Source organism: Sinohyriopsis cumingii, chromosome 5 (assembly GCF_028554795.1).
Source record: "Sinohyriopsis cumingii isolate HCF-2022 chromosome 5, ASM2855479v2, whole genome shotgun sequence".
NCBI lineage: Eukaryota > Metazoa > Mollusca > Bivalvia > Unionida > Unionidae > Sinohyriopsis > Sinohyriopsis cumingii.
The window spans coordinates 55,819,280-55,841,908 of record NC_142965.1 but is presented as its reverse complement, the minus strand read 5'-3'; the positions used below and the strand labels follow the sequence as shown (position 1 = coordinate 55,841,908).

At 33.2% G+C, this 22,629-nt stretch overlaps 1 protein-coding gene across 5 annotated transcripts in view; it reads right to left on the bottom strand.

The window, feature by feature from the left end:
- LOC149799218 (uncharacterized) overlaps nucleotides 1-22,629 on the bottom strand; it is a 65,098-nt gene that overhangs the window by 5,252 nt on the left and 37,217 nt on the right. For all 5 annotated transcript variants that reach the window (XM_089958489.1, XM_089958490.1, XM_089958493.1 and 2 more), the window contains exons 3-14: nucleotides 20,256-20,384; nucleotides 17,245-17,298; nucleotides 15,085-15,156; nucleotides 10,962-11,075; nucleotides 10,022-10,117; nucleotides 9,225-9,353; nucleotides 8,427-8,573; nucleotides 7,846-7,908; nucleotides 7,273-7,364; nucleotides 6,804-6,909; nucleotides 3,403-3,580; nucleotides 1,978-2,045 (exon numbers count right to left, since the gene is read on the bottom strand). In XM_089958489.1, coding sequence (XP_089814615.1) covers nucleotides 1,978-2,045; nucleotides 3,403-3,580; nucleotides 6,804-6,909; nucleotides 7,273-7,364; nucleotides 7,846-7,908; nucleotides 8,427-8,573; nucleotides 9,225-9,353; nucleotides 10,022-10,117; nucleotides 10,962-11,075; nucleotides 15,085-15,156; nucleotides 17,245-17,298; nucleotides 20,256-20,384 — 1,248 coding nt within the window. The remainder of the gene's footprint in view (nucleotides 1-1,977; nucleotides 2,046-3,402; nucleotides 3,581-6,803; nucleotides 6,910-7,272; nucleotides 7,365-7,845; nucleotides 7,909-8,426; nucleotides 8,574-9,224; nucleotides 9,354-10,021; nucleotides 10,118-10,961; nucleotides 11,076-15,084; nucleotides 15,157-17,244; nucleotides 17,299-20,255; nucleotides 20,385-22,629) is intronic.

Genomic DNA, 22,629 nt, shown 5'->3' with positions numbered 1-22,629 from the left:
ATTATTCGTTTTCTGATACAACTTTATATAATAAATATTAAGCCAATTTCATTCATTTGTAAACGTTTAAGGCATTTAGTTCCTACAATAATAACAATTACATCATTATCTGAAAAACAGTAAGTGTCCTTCAATTTGAAGATCTTGTTACAGAAGGAATGGTATACATGGAAAACGTTTAATTCCAAGACCTTTTTCTTTGAATACGTAGGAGCTTTTATGATCAAATATCACAGAAAACAGCGCACATTCTATTGTTTTCATAGCCAGATTAAAGGAAACATATATATAAGGATTTAAATCTAAAAGATAAGCAGTAACATACCAAACACTACGTAAACGGTATACAATAAATGTGTTATATAAGTTCAGTTATTAGCCTCAAACAAAACTTGAACAAATAAAATAGTCAACACTGCTTATTGAAAATGCCTGCGTTTTGAACATTATTGAATGATGCGTCAAAAATTTAAATAGTACACATTTTATTTTAAATTCTTGAAAATGTAAAGTTAAGATCCGAAATACAAAACAACTCCTAAAACTTTCATGACGTTTACAGCTGTCGTCTATTACAGTCATTTTTGTACGACATACGTTTCCAAATACCATCACATTGCATCTTTCAAGATACGCCAATGACACAGCAGGTCATTCCTTTTCTTGGCGTCTTAAGGATATCATGAATGGCAATTCAATGATCAGTACTAGATAACTAAATGCTTCCATGACGATAAACAAGCCCATGAAAAAAAAATCGTTATATAAATTATCAAAGTACCCTTGTTCATTTTACCTGGTATTCGTACGGAACCGTTATTGAAAAAAATCGAACTATGAACCCGAGCAGATTTGCCCATTTCAAATAGTGAATACAACGAATAAGCATCTACCTCAAAAGCTTATCCTTGTATGGTTATTATCTTTATTTTTTGCTGAGTTGCTGATGTAATTGTTATTGATGCGATTTGTGTTATTCATAAAAAAAATCGGTAAGGTTTTGTTTCGTAATGAAACAATCCATATCTAGTGTTATAGTTTTGTTACTTTCAAAACACACAGCAAGAAATACGAATTCAGTTTTCATTCACAGCTAGGTTTTTGTGACATAATGTAAAACACAGGAATCAAATGAACACCAAGAAATAGTTAAAGCACAACATACAACATATAATAGCTGAAATACGAAACGTTCGCTGGAAAAATATATTCAAAGACAAATATAATAAAAGTTATATCATGTCATCCAAACGCTTTACTTTCTTACATGGACAGCAATAGCGCTAAGAACCAATCTATTAAACTTTGCAGATTTATGTGTGTCTATTTGTTCTTTAATACTGGTGTGACATGGAAAATATGGAATTGCTACATTTTCCCTTGAATAGCCCAGTTATGTTTAATCTTGGCAAATCACCGCATAAACATTCAAAATACAATGTACTCATACCCCCTCAACTGATATGCAACGCATCAACAAAAGCAATAGTGTAGCTAGGAATGAAAGAAACTAATAATGCAGACTATTTTAGAATTAAAATGTATATCAGAGACTCAACCCTATATTGACACCAGGGACACATTCCTATATTGACACCAGTGAATCCAGTAACATGAGTTCGAATACGGAGAACGTTCCAGGAGGGTAAAATAAATACTGTACAGAGAATTACGATACACATATTAATATAGCTCAGAATTTAAGAATAAATCTCGTTAACCAAATCAGCTAGCACGGTTGCAAAGTGCATATAAATGAAACAAACAAATACTTGCTTTAATATCACACACATACATAATAATGCTGATTCTTACATCGACAACAACGTGATTGAGAAGATATGTCTCAGAGATTACGTATATTACGAAACGAGAGCAGACTTTAACATAAACATGACCAAATTTTAATATGGGAAAAACATATTGAGAATTATAGGGTTGTCGTCATTATCTGAGTATAAATTGCAACGTTCATACCTTGTATTTGGACATGAGTTCCTCCAACGTTTTGAGCTGCACAACCACAGTTGATGTCATTTCGGAGTCTAACAATTAGAAACAAATATCACGAATGAAAGGTCGTCTTGTACGTAATATAGAGCCAATGTAATTCAGTGAATCGGAGAGAATATTTCGCAATGAAATGCAACATTTTTTATCAATATGTTATTAAGTTCAATAATTACTGCCTTTGTAAATTGTAAAGAACTTAAATGCTCGAACATTATGGAAAATAAAAATAAATTAATTGTTGTTGTATATCAACTATAATTGATGAATTTTATGATTATATTTACAAAGCGTGTTTTGTTACCAGAGATATCCTTATTCGTGTACAGGATTCACCTATACACACCCAATCGGCAATTTGTAATCCTCAATCTTTTTTACAAAAGAAAAAATTACAAATACAAACAACGCATAAAACTTAGTTAATTCACTCATCAATTTATAATTTCTAATCTAAGTTTTCTCCAGAACGCATCTAACAATCTCATATTGCTCGCGTCTCAAATCAAACACCGATTTCTTTATTAAGACACCCACCGTATTTCGTAATGGAGTCTTTCTTCACACATCAGTAGTGATGTATGTATCAGTCTTGGATATGAATCGAATAATTACGCACGTTTAAGTAAATTTATGCGTTTGAACCAATGTACATAATAGTCACACCGCTTACGTTTCTATTTTGTTCAATTTGTTTGAGATATATTAAAACTGGACATTGTAAATAACGGACGTAAACGACACAGTTTTTATCTTCTACGTATGTGTACTCCAAGAAAGCAAGCACATTTATTAAAATGAACTTTCCCGCTAACCGGAAAAGGACACAGTGCAGGCGGATTGTTTACACTGAAAATTCCTGTTTGGTTTGGAACGTGAAGACGATGACAATGTAAATGTAAAATAAACCCTGACAACAGTCACATTAGAAATTGAAAATGAATGACTAATTTTGCATATTTTTATATCCTTTATGCTTTTCGTTATTTTTAACCGCAATGAGGGTAAAAACTACTAGTGAGTGGATGGAGTTGGGCAATACTGTACTGAGTTAAAATTATGTCAATAATTCAACATACTAATAAGGATTCCATGGAGGGAAGCTCACGTCCTTCCTCTCTTTACCAGTGTGATTAGATTAATGAAAGAGCATGTTTTGCGAACAAACGTTATGATAACCATGAAAATGGTTGAAAAGATATGTTCTTGAAGTTCTCATTCTTTTATAAATATACCAAGCATCGCATCTTCATTCATGTTCTATCATATCTTAATTCGTAATTGTGTGTCATAGGTGAAGAACATAAATAAATAAAGTTCTGAATTCTGAATAAATAAATAAATGTATCAAGGGCGTTTGCACTTGACTCGTGTAGTAAACTAATGTCCTACCTTCACGTTTGGAATCGTTGGCTTCTTCTAGAATCGTCCTCAGTCGTGACATCTTCTCCTGGAGGTTTTCAAAATCCCCGTATCCCGACCAGTTCTTGCCTAGCGAGTCCTCGATGTACTGCATTATACGCAGAAGCTCTTTCCTATCATCCTTTCCCATGGACTGGAGTGCCGTGATCTAGAAGAAAGAGAACGCGTTTATGATATACGGACAGAAAGAAAAGGTATAATAATATCGATAACCATGATGTACCATATAAGAAACTGCAGCATAAATAGGACACTCTCCTAGTATCGTACAAAAAAAGACAACATATTTTCGTTGTATTTAAGTAATACGGTGAATATGTTGCCATTATGGTGTTAAACTGTTGTTGTTTTTTTTTTTTTTTTTTTGTAAAATATGCTTTTGTTTTGTTTCTTTGTTGATTTATTTGCGTTGTTTTCTCTTTTTTTAACTTTGTTACAAGTCCATGATGTTACAAAAAGTAGACCGGTCCGGTGGCCTAGTGGTTAGAGCGTATGCGGGAGATCTTTGGTTCGATCCCCGGCCGAGTCATACCAAACACTTATAAAAATATTAAAGCTACGTAAAAAAATCCAGATCACACACACACACTTATAAAAAGTAACAAAAAAAGTGTGTGTGTGTGTGTGTGTGTGTGAGTGTGTGTGTGATTTGGATTTTTACCGTAGCTTTAACAATTTTTCAGCAATATCGTTACAATGTCAGCAGTGTGGCAGTTTATAGTGATGTCAAGCACTGTGGCATCACGCAGACATATAGCATGATGTCCCACCCAGATACATTATCCTGACACCAGACCGACCAATCCTAGCACTAACCTCTTAATGCTGAGCAGCTGTAGGTACCATTTTTGTCAGACTGGTCGAACCCACGACCTGCCGCATCCGAGGCGGACGCTCTACCCACTAGGCCACCGGAGCGGTAGAAAAGAGTGAAGAAAACAAGCTTTGTAAAATTTAACAAAAAAATTATTTCCCTAGAATATCGAGTGAAAAATGAGAAAAAAGAATTTAAGGTTTTACGAATCAAATCCAAAAATAATCCAAGACTTAAAAATAGAAGTCCCAGTAATAAAAAGTCTTGAATGAAACTGAGTTCGATTCCCTGTGAAATCCAAAATGAAAAATGATGATGTCATTAATAGTCAGCGAAGTGTTGCATTGTCAACAGTCTCTTTTAGAATTACAGAAAATATTATTCCAGTTTTGAATTGTGTATAAATTTCAATAAATGTCCTCGTCCAAGAATTAATTTAGAGCACTAATATTTCCAGGGAAACAAATCACTTGAATTCAAAAATATATGAAGAAAATAAAATAACCTAAACTGGACGCAACATAAACAACTTGACGTTTCAAGTGTTAAGGCATGACTAACAATTCTTTCTCGATACATCAGTAATACGTCTAACTAAGACAAAAACAGATTCACGGATGGGGGTCAACTTTCCATATAAAGAAGTTTTTACATGATAAATATCACATAATCCAGGTATGGCCTTGACTTAACTAAATAATTCTTACTCTGAGAAAGAATACAAAAATTCAAATAAAGTTGTTTATGGAAACTGTCACTTGTTCTAAATCAAGGTCAGAAACTAGATACAGTATTTATATTATTGGGTGTTTACCAATGAAACTTAAAAAGTCAGGTCAAACAGAACTGAGCTTAATTCTAAAAAAATCAAGTTCAATGAACAATATTATGTTACAATAGCATGTAATAAAATAAAATTTAAAAAAATTAAAACATCAGACAAACAGTTAAATCAAATCAAATCAAATTTACATTAACACTTTTAACCGCTGATAGCAATACCAATCGCATACAATTTCTATAAAAAAATTTATTTGACCCTCCTCGTACGAAAATTAAGCGTTTTAGTCATAGCAATGAAGTCTACATTAAAAATGTTGTTGCAAATCCTGTCATAAAAATATATAAAAGAAAAGAGAGCGGTGAGGGGTATGAGAAAACAATTTAGAAAAAGACAGCCTGGTATAAAAATGTACTTGATTATTGCAGACCAACATCATACCTTCTTCATACTTTACTCATCTGTGCACCTCAGTACATGTCTTTACATATTATATCAAAAAAGTCTTCATTTTAAGTTCGGTTATGACGAAAGGTAAAATTCATAGATATAGTGATGCTATTTCTGTAAATGTTCTTTGATTTCAACATTATTGAAATGACGAAAGCTCACCGATGATCTGGTGTATGTTCACTTAAATTTCACATTGACAACAACGGCTTCATTGAACCAGCCTCGCTAAAAACTATACAACTTTAAAAGGTTCCTGATATTAATGTTAATTTAAGGAATAATGCAAATAAGTCTTAAATGTGATAGATAAATGGCCCTCAGAAACTAAACTCAAAATGTTGAATAACAATTAAACTTTCTAAGAATATAGACGAATGGACTATACAAATTAGTATAATGGGAAGAGGGAATTAAAAGATTAGTGTATACGCTGTGGTAATTATATGTATATCACAAAATTACACCGGGGCCCCGAGTGGCCGAGTGATCTAAAGCGCTCTCGTTACTGATCACTGCCATCTCACCTCTGCGTGGGTTGGAGTCTCGGGTTCGGCCAATGTGGGTATATGTGAAAAGCATGCCAGTAGCTTCTCGAGGGTCGGTGGTTCTTTCCGGGGATTTCCCGGGTTCTTCCTCCACCATTAATACTGGCCGCCATGCATAGCCTATCGTGTGCTGAAAAATGGCGTTAAACCCTACAACAAAAACAACAACAACAACAATAACAACAAAATTATACCCATCGTATGTAAGAGTTACACCCCCTTCTAACATAAGTGCTTTATAAGGAATTAAGTAAATGGAAAAACCGTTAACATATTTTGTGACTTCAAACGTTTTGATGAAAAGAAATTAATGAATAAACAAAGCAGACTTCGTTGTGCACATTCAAGAATTTTGATTATTTGAATATAACAAATATACTTTTTATTTCAATTTTGCATTAGGTGTTGTTAATTAATAATTCCGTAACAAACAATAAAACCAGAAAGAATGAAACTAATACCAGTTGTTTTCCACCTATCAAGGTTGCATTGCCTGAATTTTACATTGACATTATCAGCGTGAAATTAAAATTTAACAACATCGGAAAAATTATAGAGCGTACTGAAACGGAGTCCTGTTAAAAACATTAAATTTCTTAAAAGGATTAATTAGATCGAGTAATCCAAGAATTAGTAAGCAATAAGTCACTTGAAATAAACTTGAAGCATTTTACTTCATTAAAGATAAGCTCCTGTACGACTCGGGTGACAACGCGAACAACATAAATCAAATGAATATAGTATAACAATTAGTTAAATATTTTTCCTAAAAATTTACCTCATCCTCGTTCCAGTCTCGAAACACAAGCTGCATAAAAGCAATCAATTGGTAACCAAGCCGTTTCAAGCTCGTTGTCCAGAGCGAGAGTAGCTGGATCCGCAATCTAAAAATGAAAATATTTCATCTCCTAAATTTAAATATTGGGTAAATAATGTAAATAAAAGTTATTTTTTAGGAGTACATTTCGCAAAATACTGAAAGGATTTGTGCATGAAAAATATAATTTACAATTGTACATGTATATACACAAGCCTTGGGAATTGTTGTTTAAAAAAGTTAAGCACTACATCTGAAAGGGCTGATCAAGCCAAGTTTCTATGCAAAGTTTGCGTGCCTGCATGAATATACCAAAACGGATTATGCAACATTGAACTGTTTCTCTTAAGACATATGAGTAATTCATAATAAACAGATAGATCATATTCAAGTCTGATGACCTTTAAAAACAAATACAAGGTACATGTACCTTATTCCAACATCCACAGCTTCTCCAGTTGGTCCTGGAATCAAGATGATAACGGATGGAACGAGACACGATTGTTTCCTGTTGTTCTCCACCTGTCGTGTTGGTAAATAGAGTAATTTATCGGGTTGATTGAAGATAAAACATTTCGCTAAGCATACGCAAGTGCAATATGTATCGAATCTAATTGCCTTCCATCGAAATAAATGCTTCATTGTTTAATGATGACAAAATGCATTGGTTTAAATGGATTTGTTACTCGTATCTATCTTCGCAACATGACCATTAAATATTTTTGCATTTCCCTGTCATAACAATATTTTAGCTTCCTTTTAATGAATTTGCTATTCGGTAAAATCGATGAAAGAAGCTCTGATCATTTGATAACAAATTTCCTGTTCCTTTTTCTCTGAAAATATGAATAGACCTACGACGTTTACGATACGTAATTGATATGTATAATCATAAATCATAAATCATACAATCATAAAATCAGACAACCTGTGTTCAATGAATCTTATAAAGAAGGATGCTACAACAATAATTAAAATTAAAGTTAAGGTATACAATACGTACAAGCCACTTGTTTCGGTCACTGTTGTCCAGAACAAGTACATTTTCACCTTCATAGAGCTCAATCTGCAAATAATATTTTCGTCTTTCAATGCGCTGATAAACAAACAAATCTAGTTATAATTCTTTATTCATGGCTCATTATTCACCATACCGGTTAAAGAGGAATTATTTCACAAATTCGAAAGGCAGACAATAGATTCAAGTGTTCATGCTTTGATATATTCTCGTTTATATCAAACATAGTAAAGAATAGTTATTTTACACTCCAATCCAACACTACAGCAAACAAAAAACTAGTCATTTTACATTCCAATCCAACCACTACAGCAAACAAAGTAAAACCTAGGTGTTTTATATTCCAATCAAATACTACAGCCTATAACGTAAAACCTAGTTATTTTACATTCCAATCCATCACTACAGCAAACAAAGTAAAGCCTAGTTATTTTACATTCCAATCCAACACTACAGCAAACAAAGTAAAATCTAGTTATTTTACATTCCAATCCAACACTACAGCAAACAAAATCTCGGTATGAAACCGGCTAAAAAAAGGTTACAGAAGATTATAAGATCCTTACATCAGCAGTCTTGTAGTTGGTGAGAGCAACCGCGTTCATGGGTGCCTGCAGTGGTTTCACTCTCAGAAGAACTGGAACAATATCCTTTGCTCGACTGAATATGTTATCTACCTTGCTTTGCCATCGCAAGTATGCCATTAACGTATCCTGGAAAATAATGTTCAAGATATGGATCGTCACACATTCTCCTATTTTATTGTTCAAAGAAATGGCTCGCCTTTTCAGTAGTTGGATTTATTTATTTCAGGAAAGAAAAGGCTAGTTTTTGTGTTTTGGTTCCACTCGGATGTCGTTAGTATTATTATAGAAGATCATCACTATAAATTAAATTGTATGTGTATTTTATAGAATGACAACTTTCTAGTAAAGCAATTGGTGGCCAAAATTGAACCTCCTCTTCCAAAGTAAGAATATAAAACTGGAAATTCCCTTTTTCTTTCTTACATAAATATCAAAATCAGCGTTCACTCTATTATCCTCAGATGATCTTTGTACCTGTAATAACTCTTACTTGTTGACTTGTAGGTCGAACCTAATGTAAACATTCATTATAATACCTTCGAAGGATAACAGATTTGAATGTTTCTCAAGTTAATGTCCTTACAATGCATCGCGGTTTCAACATATATCGAATATATCATGTTTGGTGGGTAAATTAATCTTATTCGATAAAATACTCTGCATAACTTGTAAACTATTTTTTCTCGCTTATTCTAAATTATATAATGCCAATTTTCAAGTAACTAGTATGATGAAACTGGATAAATTGTTAAATTCATTTCTTGAACAGAGTTGTACCCTCATTTCTTCTTGTATTTCTCTGACATCAGTCTGGTCTCCATTTAGCTTGGATTTACTGAAGGACAAATGCATCTTGGACATTGTGGCATTTAGCCAGTATTCTGCCTCCTCAACCTCGTGGAAAAACTAAGACAATAATGGCATCATTTAGAATTTCGAATGAATTTTGTTATATATATATATATATATATATATATATATATATATATATATATATATATATATATATATATATATATATATATATATATAAGCAATAACTGCTAAATGGAACATATACTATATAGTACATAATGGTTGAGTAAATTAACAGATGTTAGTGACCACTAAGAGATAACTTGCTAAAGAACTAGTTATATTCCTAACATATTTCACTAGAAAACTTTCATTTACATAGCATATACACTACTTGAGTGGGATGTTCCAAATATTTAGCATAAAATATTTATCTATTAATATTTAGAAAATAAACCAGAAGAAGAAATATTAAGATACAGAAAGTTAAATTATATGAGATACTTTATCCAATCAACGAGCAACAATTAATGCACATATTTATATTAAACCACAATTTTAAATATTGTTCTATGACAAGATCAAGTTGTTATATATATATATATATATATATATATATATATATATATATATATATATATATATATATATATATTCAATTTATTGGTCTAATTGAAGGATAGTTTGTTGCATAATGTCACAACTAATATGTGATGTCTGTTGGCTGATACAAATATCATAAATTAACATTACCAAGCTGAAAGGATTATTTCCCTTACCTCATGGTACGATGCTGCATTTGCTAGATGGACATGAGCACACTGCATGACTTCGTTGATCCATTTCCAGTTTTGTCTCACTGCAATGATGCAGTTCTATGCAAACACAAAAAAAATAATTATTTGTAAGCAAGCAGCAACGCATTTATTCATATTGCAAACATATTAGGAAAATAGCTCGTATTATTCAGTTTCAGTGACAGATTCATACGAAACAGACAACATACTTCGCTATTAAGAGTTCCACCATATATACCAATGTTATTTATTCAATATCCTTATATGATTACCTATGACTGATAGCTGGCCTAACAGATGTTCCCTTGCATTAACGAGATTATGTTGTTACGTATGAAAAGGTTACTTGAGGAAGTTCGTCTTACAAGGTTACATATACTAGGCTAGAATACACAGAATAGAGAGTAACTGTGAATTTTTATCATTCAAAGGCTATTTATATTTGTTGGCTCCAATTATGCATTTAGCTGACTTTGATTTTAAGCAATCAATATGTAAGATGGTACAACTTGGGTGCAATTAACACTGATTTTACTCTGCAAATTAGGGTGAAAGGGATTAGACTAAAAGCTTGAAATGTCTATAATGCATTCAGTAGTGTCGGAAAAGAAGTCTCGCTTTAATCGAAGTGGTATAGTGCAATTAGCACTGATTTTACTCTGCAAATTAGGGTGAAAGGGATTAGACTAAAAGCTTGAAATGTCTATAATGCATTCAGTAGTGTCGGAAAAGAAGTCTCGCTTTAATCGAAGTGGTATATACCCATTGTGTTCCGATCATTGTTTTGGTTTTCGTTTGTTTTAAATTTACTGTTTTAGATAAAAGAAGTTTTTTTCGGTGATGCTCTGAAGATAAACTGGTTTCATTTTGATCGTTATTTCACGTTTCGATAACATGGTTGTGGTCACAGGAGATACAATACCTGCGTGGCTCTGGACAAACTCTCATTGCTTAGACCTGCGCCACTCTTCTCTCTATTATTTTCAGCGAGACGAGTCAAATGCACAGCCTTGTTGTCGAACTCAGTAGCAAGCGTCTATAATAACGATAATAATAATAATAATAATGATAATAATAATAATAATAATAATAATAATAATAATAATAACATGGCATTTAGCAGCAATAATAATGAGCCCCAAAAGGCGAGCAACATGTTCGAAAGGTCCTCTGCCTTTTCCACGAATAAACCTCAGGCATGACGAAGATTTTATTCATGAAAACGAATCTGTCACGTGACAAAATCAAGTGACGAAATACAATAAAACAAGACTGAAAAAGCTGTTTCGTTAGCAATATATTTCTTAGCTTGAATAAGTTCAATTTAATTTATTTGTTATTTATTGCATATACTTATGAAGACAGATTGTATGCTGCAAACTACTTTGTTGTGAACGAATTATGTGCTGTTTCGTTGTTTGTTTTCCCCACAAATGGACAATCAAACCGCCTCACACAATCGAGTCATTTTATTTTCTGGCTTAACAGAAATGGTCACTGTACTTCAGATTGTACACGCAGTAGATGTAGGAAGCTTTTACCAAAAATAAGCAAGGTTTTATACATTGAACAAATCCATGAATTCTATTTCGCCTTTAAAGCTCCCATCCTCCTAAACCCATGAGATAATGTTTGAACCAAGGTCCCATACCCTTAAACCCAAGAGATAATTTTTTAACCAAGGAATTGACAAGATTTAGACCAGCTGATATGGAATGATCCTTAAAGCGAGCGATATCAATTCTATACAGAGGTGGAATTTTTTGGTATCGTTTCTTAACCATAAGCTTACTGGATTTGCTGTATAACCCTTTTTGACTTGATATACCAAGATAAAATCAAACTCGTCAAAATATAACTGCTGCCTGAAATTCTGTCAGCGAGTCTTTCATTAACCTTACCTTTGTAATTGAGATGATACTGATTTTAAAGCTACCAGGTAAACAAGTTAAATTAAATAGCACAAAAGTAAAAACACAAAGATATTTTCTTACCTTACAAATGATACCATGGTCACCAAATCAATAATTTGTTTGGCTCTGTGTAAAGAACTTTTGCATGGGTAGAGAGGACTTGTTGAAACAATTTTACGTAACCTTGAAAATTGGGTTAAGGTTATAAGCCAAGCATTTAATTTTCTCATTGAAACTTCCAAGTAAGTTATCAAGATATTTTGTGCACATGGTGTACAAGCATATTCAATGGTATTTTAAAATGTACTTGACCCTTGGAAATGACGTCAGAATTTTCAAATCTGACCCACTCAAGGTTTGGCCACCTAAACACTCCACTGAAAAGATTCAGTAGTATAGAAATTGTTTCAGACAATATAAAATGTACTGTATATGCTTCATGAGTAGAATTCACCTACACGAAATCCAGAATTGGTTTCCAACCCACAAATTGTGATTTAAGTCTACAGAGATTAATAGTTTCAGTCACCTTTTCAAGTAAGCTTCCGTTCAATGTTTGTGTCGGAAAAGGAATCCTGTCTAAAGATTAACCTTAGATAAGACATTAATAGAGATATATAAATGCGTAGTATCGGACTTAAAGCTAACTAAATAAAACAAATTACATCCGTTCCTTCGCAACTTGCGTGGGTAGACGTTAAATGAAAGGATCCGTTATGTGCATAAATGTAAGAATAAAAGTGATTTATATTAAATAACATGTCGTAAATATCAGTAGAATTAAAAATCATATTTACACATGTTACGATGTGCAAATAATACTTTCGTCTAAGGTTAAATCATTGATTAATATAGACCGTTGTGTAACCCATAAATCTGATAACGAACACAATGTGTTCCTCTTCAACTTTAGCAGGGTACATGTAACTAATTGAAATCCCACAGACAGAAATGTTCATGTTGGTTTAAATTGTTATACTTTCTTGGTAAGATCGGCACCTTATCAATGACATGTCCAAGAAGAATCTTTGAAAACAATTAAAATAATAGGATGAATTCATATTTTAGAATTAACAAAATCTTGTAGTTAGGTATTATACTATTCTGGCCATATGATATATATCCGTTAATATCTGTTAGTACCCGTGCGACGACAACAATAAAATGAAAATTGTATTTGATTAAGTCCTCTATTGCGTCCAATTTATTTATAACTTTCTTCAAACAAATTGCGTTAATCTCTTCAGCAAGTATTTTCAGACAGTCAAAGATCATCGCTCTTTTATATACGATACTCATTACGAAACTCATGGGTTGGGTCCGTAACGCAAGAAATAATCAAATTCCTGTGACCAGCATGCAATTCGAATTGACTCAACGTTTCGTCTTTTATCTATTAAAATGATTTTCATGAATGAATTATGAGGCTACGTAATAAAATAGTTATATAAATACTCGATTCATATGTGCATATATACACACGAATAAATGGATAATAAATATCGCAAAGGAATTATAACGAAGCATTTCAAAAATATTTTCTTTTAAAAAAAAACATTAACATCCATACTAAACAAGAAATTAGCCACTCTTATGCTGAGAGGCATCATAGTATATCAACATACTGCTGGACATAAACAAAGGTATCATAGTATATCAACATACTTCTGGACACAAACAAAGGCTTCGTAGTATATCAACATAGTGCTGGACATAAACAAAGGCATCATAGTATATCAACATACTGCTGGACATAAACAAAGGCTTCAGAGTATATCAGCATACTGCTGGACATAAACAAAGGCATCATAGTATATCAACATACTGCTGGACATAAACAAAGGCATCATAGTATATCAACATACTGCTGGACATAAACAAAGGCCTCATAGTATATCAACATACTGCTGGACATAAACAAAGCCATCATAGTCTATCAACATACTGCTGGACATAAACAAAGGCATCATAGTATATCAACATACTGTTGGACATAAACAAAGGCATCATAGTATATCAACATACTGCTGGACATAAACAAAGGCTTCAGAGTATATCTGCATACTGCTGGACATAAACAAAGGCATCATAGTATATCAACATACTGCTGGACATAAACAAAGGCATCATAGTATATCAACATACTGCTGGACATAAACAAAGGCCTCATAGTATATCAACATACTGCTGGACATAAACAAAGCCATCATAGTCTATCAACATACTGCTGGACATAAACAAAGGCATCATAGTATATCAACATACTGTTGGACATAAACAAAGGCATCATAGTATATCAACATACTGCTGGACATAAACAAAGGCTTCAGAGTATATCAGCATACTGCTGGACATAAACAAAGGCATCATAGTATATCAACATACTGCTGGACATAAACAAAGGCATCATAGTATATCAACATACTGCTGGACATAAACAAAGCCATCATAGTATATCAACATACTGCTGGACATAAACAAAGCCATCATAGTCTATCAACATACTGCTGGACATAAACAAAGGCATCATAGTATATCAACATACTGTTGGACATAAACAAAGGCATCATAGTATATCAACATACTGCTGGACATAAACAAAGGCTTCAGAGTATATCAGCATACTGCTGGACATAAACAAAGGCATCATAGTATATCAACATACTGCTGGACATAAACAAAGGCATCATAGTATATCAACATACTGCTGGACATAAACAAAGCCATCATAGTCTATCAACATACTGCTGGACATAAACAAAGACTTCATAGTATATCAACATACTGCTGGACATAAACAAAGGCATCATAGTATATCAACATACTGTTGGACATAAACAAAGGCATCATAGTATATCAACATACTGCTGGACATAAACAAAGGCATCATAGTATATCAACATACTGCTGGACATAAACAAAGGCATCATAGTATATCAAGATACTGCTGGACATAAACAAAGGCTTCATAGTATATCAACATACTGCCGGACATAAACAAAGGCTTCATAGTATATCAACATACTGCTGGACATAAACAAAGGCTTCAAATAAGAAATATGAGTATTCAAATTGGAGCGTTTTAAGCACTGAAGTGTATTCTGAAAAGATAATAAGGAATCAATTGCGTACCTGAATGTGGTCTTCGAGCCCGGCAATACCTGATAGGATTTCAAAACATCCAGAACGCTTGTCAGATAACGCCTAGCGTAAAAGAATTAAATTACCGCTAATTAAATTATGTAAACTCTCACCATAATTTATAGGAAAGGATATGAATGTAGACTGATACATATTCAGATCAATAGCCACCACTAAATTGTAACATATTTTAAATGCCATCATAACCTGTATATCTCATCATATCTAAGACACGAAAAAATAATGATTACTGATTCCTTTAGCAAAATTGCAAAACAATTTGACGCAGACAGACACATTTTCTTTTAAAACTTTGCCTGTACAGTACATATTTAAAAAACGAAAACGAATCAAACATGTTACAATATATTGATCAAAGGGTATTGATACAACTATCTAAATCATGATTAGTTGTATTGCCTCAAAGGAAATTTACACAATATTTGCTAGAATTATCAATTTATCAAGTGATTGATGTCTGAATATCTGATCATCATTGGTCAGAATCGTCGATATGAAAGTTTATCAAGTGAGCGGTGTCTGAATATCTGATCATTATTGGCCAGAATCGTCAGCATGAAAGTTTATCAAGTGAGCGGTGTCTGAATATCTGATCATCATTGGCCAGAATCGTCAGCATGAAAGTTTATCAAGTGAGTACTGTCTGAATATCTGATCATCATTGGCCATAATCGTCAGCATGAAAGTTTGTCAAGTGAGAGGTGTCTGAATATCTGATCATCATTGGCCATAATCGTCAGCATGAAAGTTTATCAAGTGAGAGGTGTCTGAATATCTGATCGTCATTGGCTAGAATCGTCAGCATGAATGTTTATCAAGTGAGTTGTGTCTGAATATCTCATCCTCATTGGCCAGAATCTTCAGCATGAAAGTTTATCAAGTTAGTGGTGTCTGAATATCTGATCATCATTGGGAAGAATCGTCAGCATGGAAGTTTATTAAGTGAGTACTGTCTGAATATCTGATCATCATTGGCCAGATTTGTCAGCATGAAAGTTTATCAAGCGAGCGGTGTCTAAATATCTGATCATCATTGGCTAGAATCGTCAGCATGAACATTTTTTCAAGTGAGTGGTGTCTACGCAGCTAATAAATATTTACTAGAATCATCAGGATAAAGGGTAATCAAGCGAGTTTTACCTACATAGCTGATTAATTTATTACCGTCATTAGCAAGAAAGTTTAGTGTTTTAATAGCTGATAAACATTTGACAGAATGATCTGTAAGAAGTTCATCAAGTGAGTAGTGTCTACACATTAAATCCATATTTCCCAGAAGCATCAGCACGAATGTTAATCAGGTGAGTACAGTTTTCATACTGATTAATATTTACTAGAATCATCAGCACAAACATTTATCAACTGACAATAAACAAAACTGTCTATATATATTTAAATTCCACAAGACTAAAGAAACCAATTAGTGAATACTTTGTTAAAAGCTGCTCACTATCATCAATAAAAATTAATCAACTAGACATAATCAAAATCTAGTACTGTAAAAGCGATACAACATTACTAATAAAGCGTTTGAAGTTCAAATTGATAACCCCAGGCCCATTACTACGAATGCTTTGTATGTCCCATAACAATGTAATGATAGATCTTATTGTTCCACCGTTTCTGGCTTTTTTGGAATGTAGCTAAACTAGTTTACTAAAAGACAAGATAAATCATATTCTTGTCCGATGAAACGAAAGGCTACATATTTGTCTGAATTTTAAACTGATCCAAATTCTTAATGAAATTGAATCAAATATTAGTTTCATGTCTATAATGAAACAGATTACATACACTGGGTGTAATAGCACCTAAGTAAAACCTTCTTGCTTACCTACCTATGCATTCACCTACCTACCGACCTACATACCAACCTACCTATCAAGCTACACACATACATAGCCATTAAATTAAATTATTGATGTTTGTGTAGTTTACTTTTTTATCCTAGCAAAATTGGAAAAAAAATATAGACTTGATATGTACTGTACGAGTCTTTGATAGTCACATCAAGGTAGTTTAAGCATGACCTCTCAGTTTTTAAACTAATAATATTTATGACTTGCTTTTCTCTTTATGAAAGGATAACACCTTGAAATATTTCAAATCAAATAGCTTTATCAAGCTTACCTTAACTGACTGATACGTTTCTGCCACCTCGTGCATTTCTTCATCTGATAGCTTCTGCAAGGAAAAAGATCGGTTCATTAATGCAATGGATATTCGTTAAAAGTTAGAATACATGACCTTGGTATATAAGACTAAATAAATGACCTTGATTTGTGTACGCTGAAATAAATGGCCATGATTTTCGTAGGTTTGAATAAATGACCTTGATGTATGTACGCTGAAATAAATGACCTTAATTTGTGCATGCTTAAATAAATGACCTTGATATATGTATGCTTAAATAAATGACCTTGCTTTATGTAAGTTTAAATAATTTTCAAAAAAGCAGAAACGTTAAAGGTATATCATACAAAGCACTACTGATCTTTGTAAGTGTCGCTGGCATCATCATCATCATCATTATCATCATCGTCGTCTTCATCAATCGTGGACAGATATCAGATTTGAATTAACTATATTCACTGGAGATTAAATAAGATCAACAATAATTTATAAGAATATGTGTGTAAGGCAAAAATAGAATCGAATAACGCATAGCTTTCTCAAGCTGTCTTTTGTGGGATTATAACAGCTGAACTTATATAATACAATATACATGTATATTATTGGAAATAAATCTTTTCAAAGCCTTTTCAAGTGAATTTACCACAAAAGAGACAGAAGTTTAAATGGTGTTTTGATTGCGTGCGTGCGTGCGTGCACGCGCACATGTGTGTGTGTGTGAGAGAGAGAGAGAGAGAGAGAGAGAGAGAGAGAGAGCAGAATCCTGGACACAATAAATAACCACAACATTTCTATGCAGAACTCTTTGGTAAGATATTATATTCACTGATATATTTGCTAAAGTGTTCTTAAATTAAAAATGCAGCTGTTCACTGTTGTTTTTTTTTTTTTATAGGTACTGTTATCATCGTGTGAGTACTATTGTTGTTGTGTAAGTACTGTTGTCATCGTTTAAGTACTGTTTTCTTCGGTTAAGTACAGATTTCTTCGTGTGTAAGTACTGCTTTCTTCGGGTAAGTGCCGTTTTCTTCGTGTAACTGATACAAGTTTTGTGACTGATATAAGTAATTTTATCTCGACATTGTTCCTATGTAACACGGCAACAAGGTCATTTGTTATCGAATAACACTGATAAGGCAAAAAAAGTATTTAATATTTCTCAGTTGGCTTTATATATCTTTCTCCAAGATTTTGTTTTATTAGTATGTTATGCTACAGAAGAAAAAAAAATTTAGAATCGATTTTAATATCATGGAATATAAACATTTTCGGGAATGTATTATGATTTGTTCTTTTCTTGCCCATCTCTAACTTAACCTCCATGACTTCTTGATCTGGTACAGAATTACCTGCACTATTTCATAAATAAAACACATACTTGGTAAAATCAAGAAAAATCAATATGGATTTGAATTATTGGTTCTATCGATCGGTGATAAAAAAACTATTCATGTGTTACATTCAAATCATAGTTTATGAGAAATTTGAAAGAAAATAAATTGATGTTCTGGTAATCTATTTGCAACTCTGTCTCACCTAAGGTTTTTGAAAATATTATTTGTTTAATGAAAACTGCTGTGAAACAGACTCCTGATATAGTATATATTTGCGCAATGAATAAAACAACAAAACAAATCCTCAAGCTGTCAACAAAGGTTATAGATGCACGGATAATAGTGCACAAGAAAATGATTTTTAAAGCAATAAAATATGAACGTGATAAAGATATATAGTTAACTGACCTACGATTTTCATACCATAAACATTTTGACCAAGTGCTAGCTGTCGGGTTCACACTGGGGGAAAATAGATGTAATTTTGATGAGGAATTATATCACCTAATAGCGTTTGCATAAATAGTAACAAATAATAATGTATCTACAGCTGAAACGTGTTTATTGGTTTTATTATTAATAGTATTCGATGACTCGCTGTAAAAATAATACCCGATATTTGTAATCAAATCGATTAAGTAAGGAATTCAGTACATGTCAATGGCAACTGTTCAAACTGTTCTACCGCTTCAAAAAACTGAAACTTCAGGAGTTGTCTAGCGAATATATCCAATGTAATCAAGCTATACAATCCTGAAAAGAACGAATTGGTCGCTCACTTTGATGAGAGATTATATTACAACAACTAGTATCCCTTTACTATGTATATACTGATCAAATTCACCTGAAACAGGTGTCCTCTACATTCTTTCAAAGGTGACCAACCTTCTATTTATGCATGGCTGGTCAGTAAATGTGCTGCTTAAGGTAAACCACTTTCTGTAGATCGTTACTGGTCTATAATATAATCGCAGCGACATGTAGAACATCTTCCATTCATCCCAGGATGTATGTTTAGTCCCGTGTAAAACTCAAAGACCATATATGATAAACGTCGCAATTTGCTAGAGTGAACAAACATCTGCTATTCAGATGTTTTCTTCTCTGTTTTGATGACTTTTTTCGTTTTCAATAAATACTCCCTGATTACAAATAATTTCTGCTAACTGATTTTCTATGAGCACGTGGAATCTAACTGCATCATAGTAAATTAAAAAACATGCAAACAACAACTGAAGACTACTTGATGGATTCCCTACATAGTTTGCACAGGACTTACTGCCCTCCATTTGAACATGTATGGTATTACTCCAATATGGTGCTGGTCACCTTGGCAATGAAACAACATATTGATAAATGATGTCCTTACAATGTGAATACATTAATGTCGATGTACGCTAATTTCACTGTATTTACCAAGCACAGTTTCAATGTCATAAAAGTATCAGAACACCACGAAAGCGCTAGGAAATGAAGGATTTCTTCTTGACATACTCTTCTATAGGCAAAGGACACTCATTTGGTGCTGATAATATTTAGGCATACATTGCTGTAGTTCTCATTTGATTGAATTTCTTGAATGAAGAATGGTTGCCTTAACGCAAGTGTTGAACTCTGAAGCAATAATTAAGTGTGTTCATGGGTTTACTGTAAAGGCAAATGTTAAGAACGTACATGTTTTTCAGCGATTCCGTTGACCTCATTTTGGTAGTCGGTGATCCTGACTTGCTTTGCACGGAGTTTCTTTGCTCCGTCTAGAACCCCTTGTTTGTTGAACCCTAATGAACACACTTCAAGCTCCTCCTGGAAAAGAAAAGAATAATGTATCACCGATTCTTCGTTAGGTGTATATGTATCATAAAAATTAAAGGAACATTTTCTGGGAGATGTTTCATAAGTATGAGATCAAGGATTACAAGTTAAATCATTATGATCTGTCTGTACTGAATGATCGCTTCCTATGGAGTGTAATGATTATGATCTATCTGTATTGTAGCATGATCGTTTCATATCAAGCTTAATTGCTATAATGTGTCTATACTGAAGGATAGTTTCCTATCAAGTGTAATGATTATGATCCGTCTGTACTGACTGATCGCTTCCTATCAAGTGTAATGATTATTATCAGTCTGTAATAAATGATCGTTTGCTATCACGTTTAATTGCTATAACTTGCCTGTATTGAATTATCGCTTCTGTCAGGTTTAATCATTATAAATGTTATATAATGAATGGTCGTGTCCTATCCAGTTTAGCGTTTTGATTTGTCGGTATTTAATGGTCTCTTCCAATCAAGTGCAATAGTTATGATCTGACTGTACTGAATGATCGTTTCCTACCAAGTTTAGTGATTATGATTGTCTATACAGTACTGAATGATCGTTTCCTACCAAGTTTAGTGATTATGATTGTCTATACAGTACTGAATGATCGTTTCCTACCAAGTTTAGCGATTGTGATTTGTTTATCCTGTACTGAATGATTAGTTTCCTACCAAGTATAGCGATTGTGATCTATACTGTACTGAATGATCGTTTTCTACCAAGTTTAGTGATTTTGATTTGTTTTTCCTGTACTGAATGATTAGTTTCCTACCAAGTATAGCGATTGTGATTGTCTATACTGTACTGAATGATCGTTTCCTACCAAGTTTAGCGATTATGATTTGTTTATCCTGTACTGAATGATTAGTTTCCTACCAAGTATAGCGATTGTGATTGTCTATACTGTACTGAATGATCGTTTCCTACCAAGTTTAGCGATTATCATTGTCAATACTGTACTGAATAATTGTTTTCCATCAAATTTACTTATTTTGATTTGTCGGTACTGAATGATCATTTCGTATCAAATTTAATTTGTGTTGTTCGTTCAGCAATTGCTCATTTTTACTTTCTCTGTGATTTCATCAAAGTTCTAAGATGTCGCGTACATCTACAAACACCAAGATAATATATTCTTAGGTCTCTAAGAAAGAATTGTAGAAGTTGCGTAACACTGCACACACACAAATGTACTTACAAATTGTGCATGAATGAAGGCAAGAACGGACAGTATTGCATGATTTTCGCGTTTTCTTCAAAATACATGGACAAAATTATGCTCATCTCAAGTATATTGCATAGACCTATGGTAGTTGATTTATTTTGTGCAAATGATAAACATTAAAGATGGAAGTTTCGCCTCTCTGGTAAAACATAAATCACTACACACAAGTTGTACACATCCCTTGATAAATGTGTACAAAAGGGTTAAATGACACATATCTTTTGTTGTTGTTGCTGGTGGTTGTGGCGTAGGGTTTAACGCCATTTTTCAGCACAAGATAGGCTATTCATGGCGGCAAGTATAACTGGTGGAGGAAGAACCCTGAAAAACCCCGGGAAGATCAACCGACCTACAAGAGCCTATCGTTTGAGATTCTCGAAACTTTTAAAGGAATTCTAAGCAGAAAAATCATTTTAAGATCATCTGAAATAGAGCATTTAAAGTAATGAATAAATAAGCTTAATAGTCGTCGTAGAATGAATTTCATATCAAAACGCTCCTACGAAGACTCTGAAATATGTAAATGTGTAGGTTGACTCTGTTTTTACATACATTCAAATTGCAGGCAAAACAATAAAGTTAATGAAGCTCTAATTTCGTACTCTATAGCCAGATGCACAACACATATACAACGTTAATCATGGATTCGTCTGATGACACGGTGTTTCCTTGTATATTGTATCAGTCTGTGATACGAGTGTTACAGTCAGTGGTAAAACGGCAAGGTATTTACAAAGGACAGTTTCCTGAACATGATAAAAAGTTCCAATTAATCCAATTGATACGCTGTGCCACAACATCAAATGTATAGAGTATGGCCTTGAATTGCAATGAAACTCGTGTAAATCGTATCGAGCTATATAGAAGCAGACGAAAGAGGTCATACGGTTTACCTAGTGTGACAGACATTTTACTTACACTAGGAATAAACTGTATCATGTATATGTATGTGGTCGAGAGGTTTAGATTACCATATACAATTTTGAGAAAATATCACGTG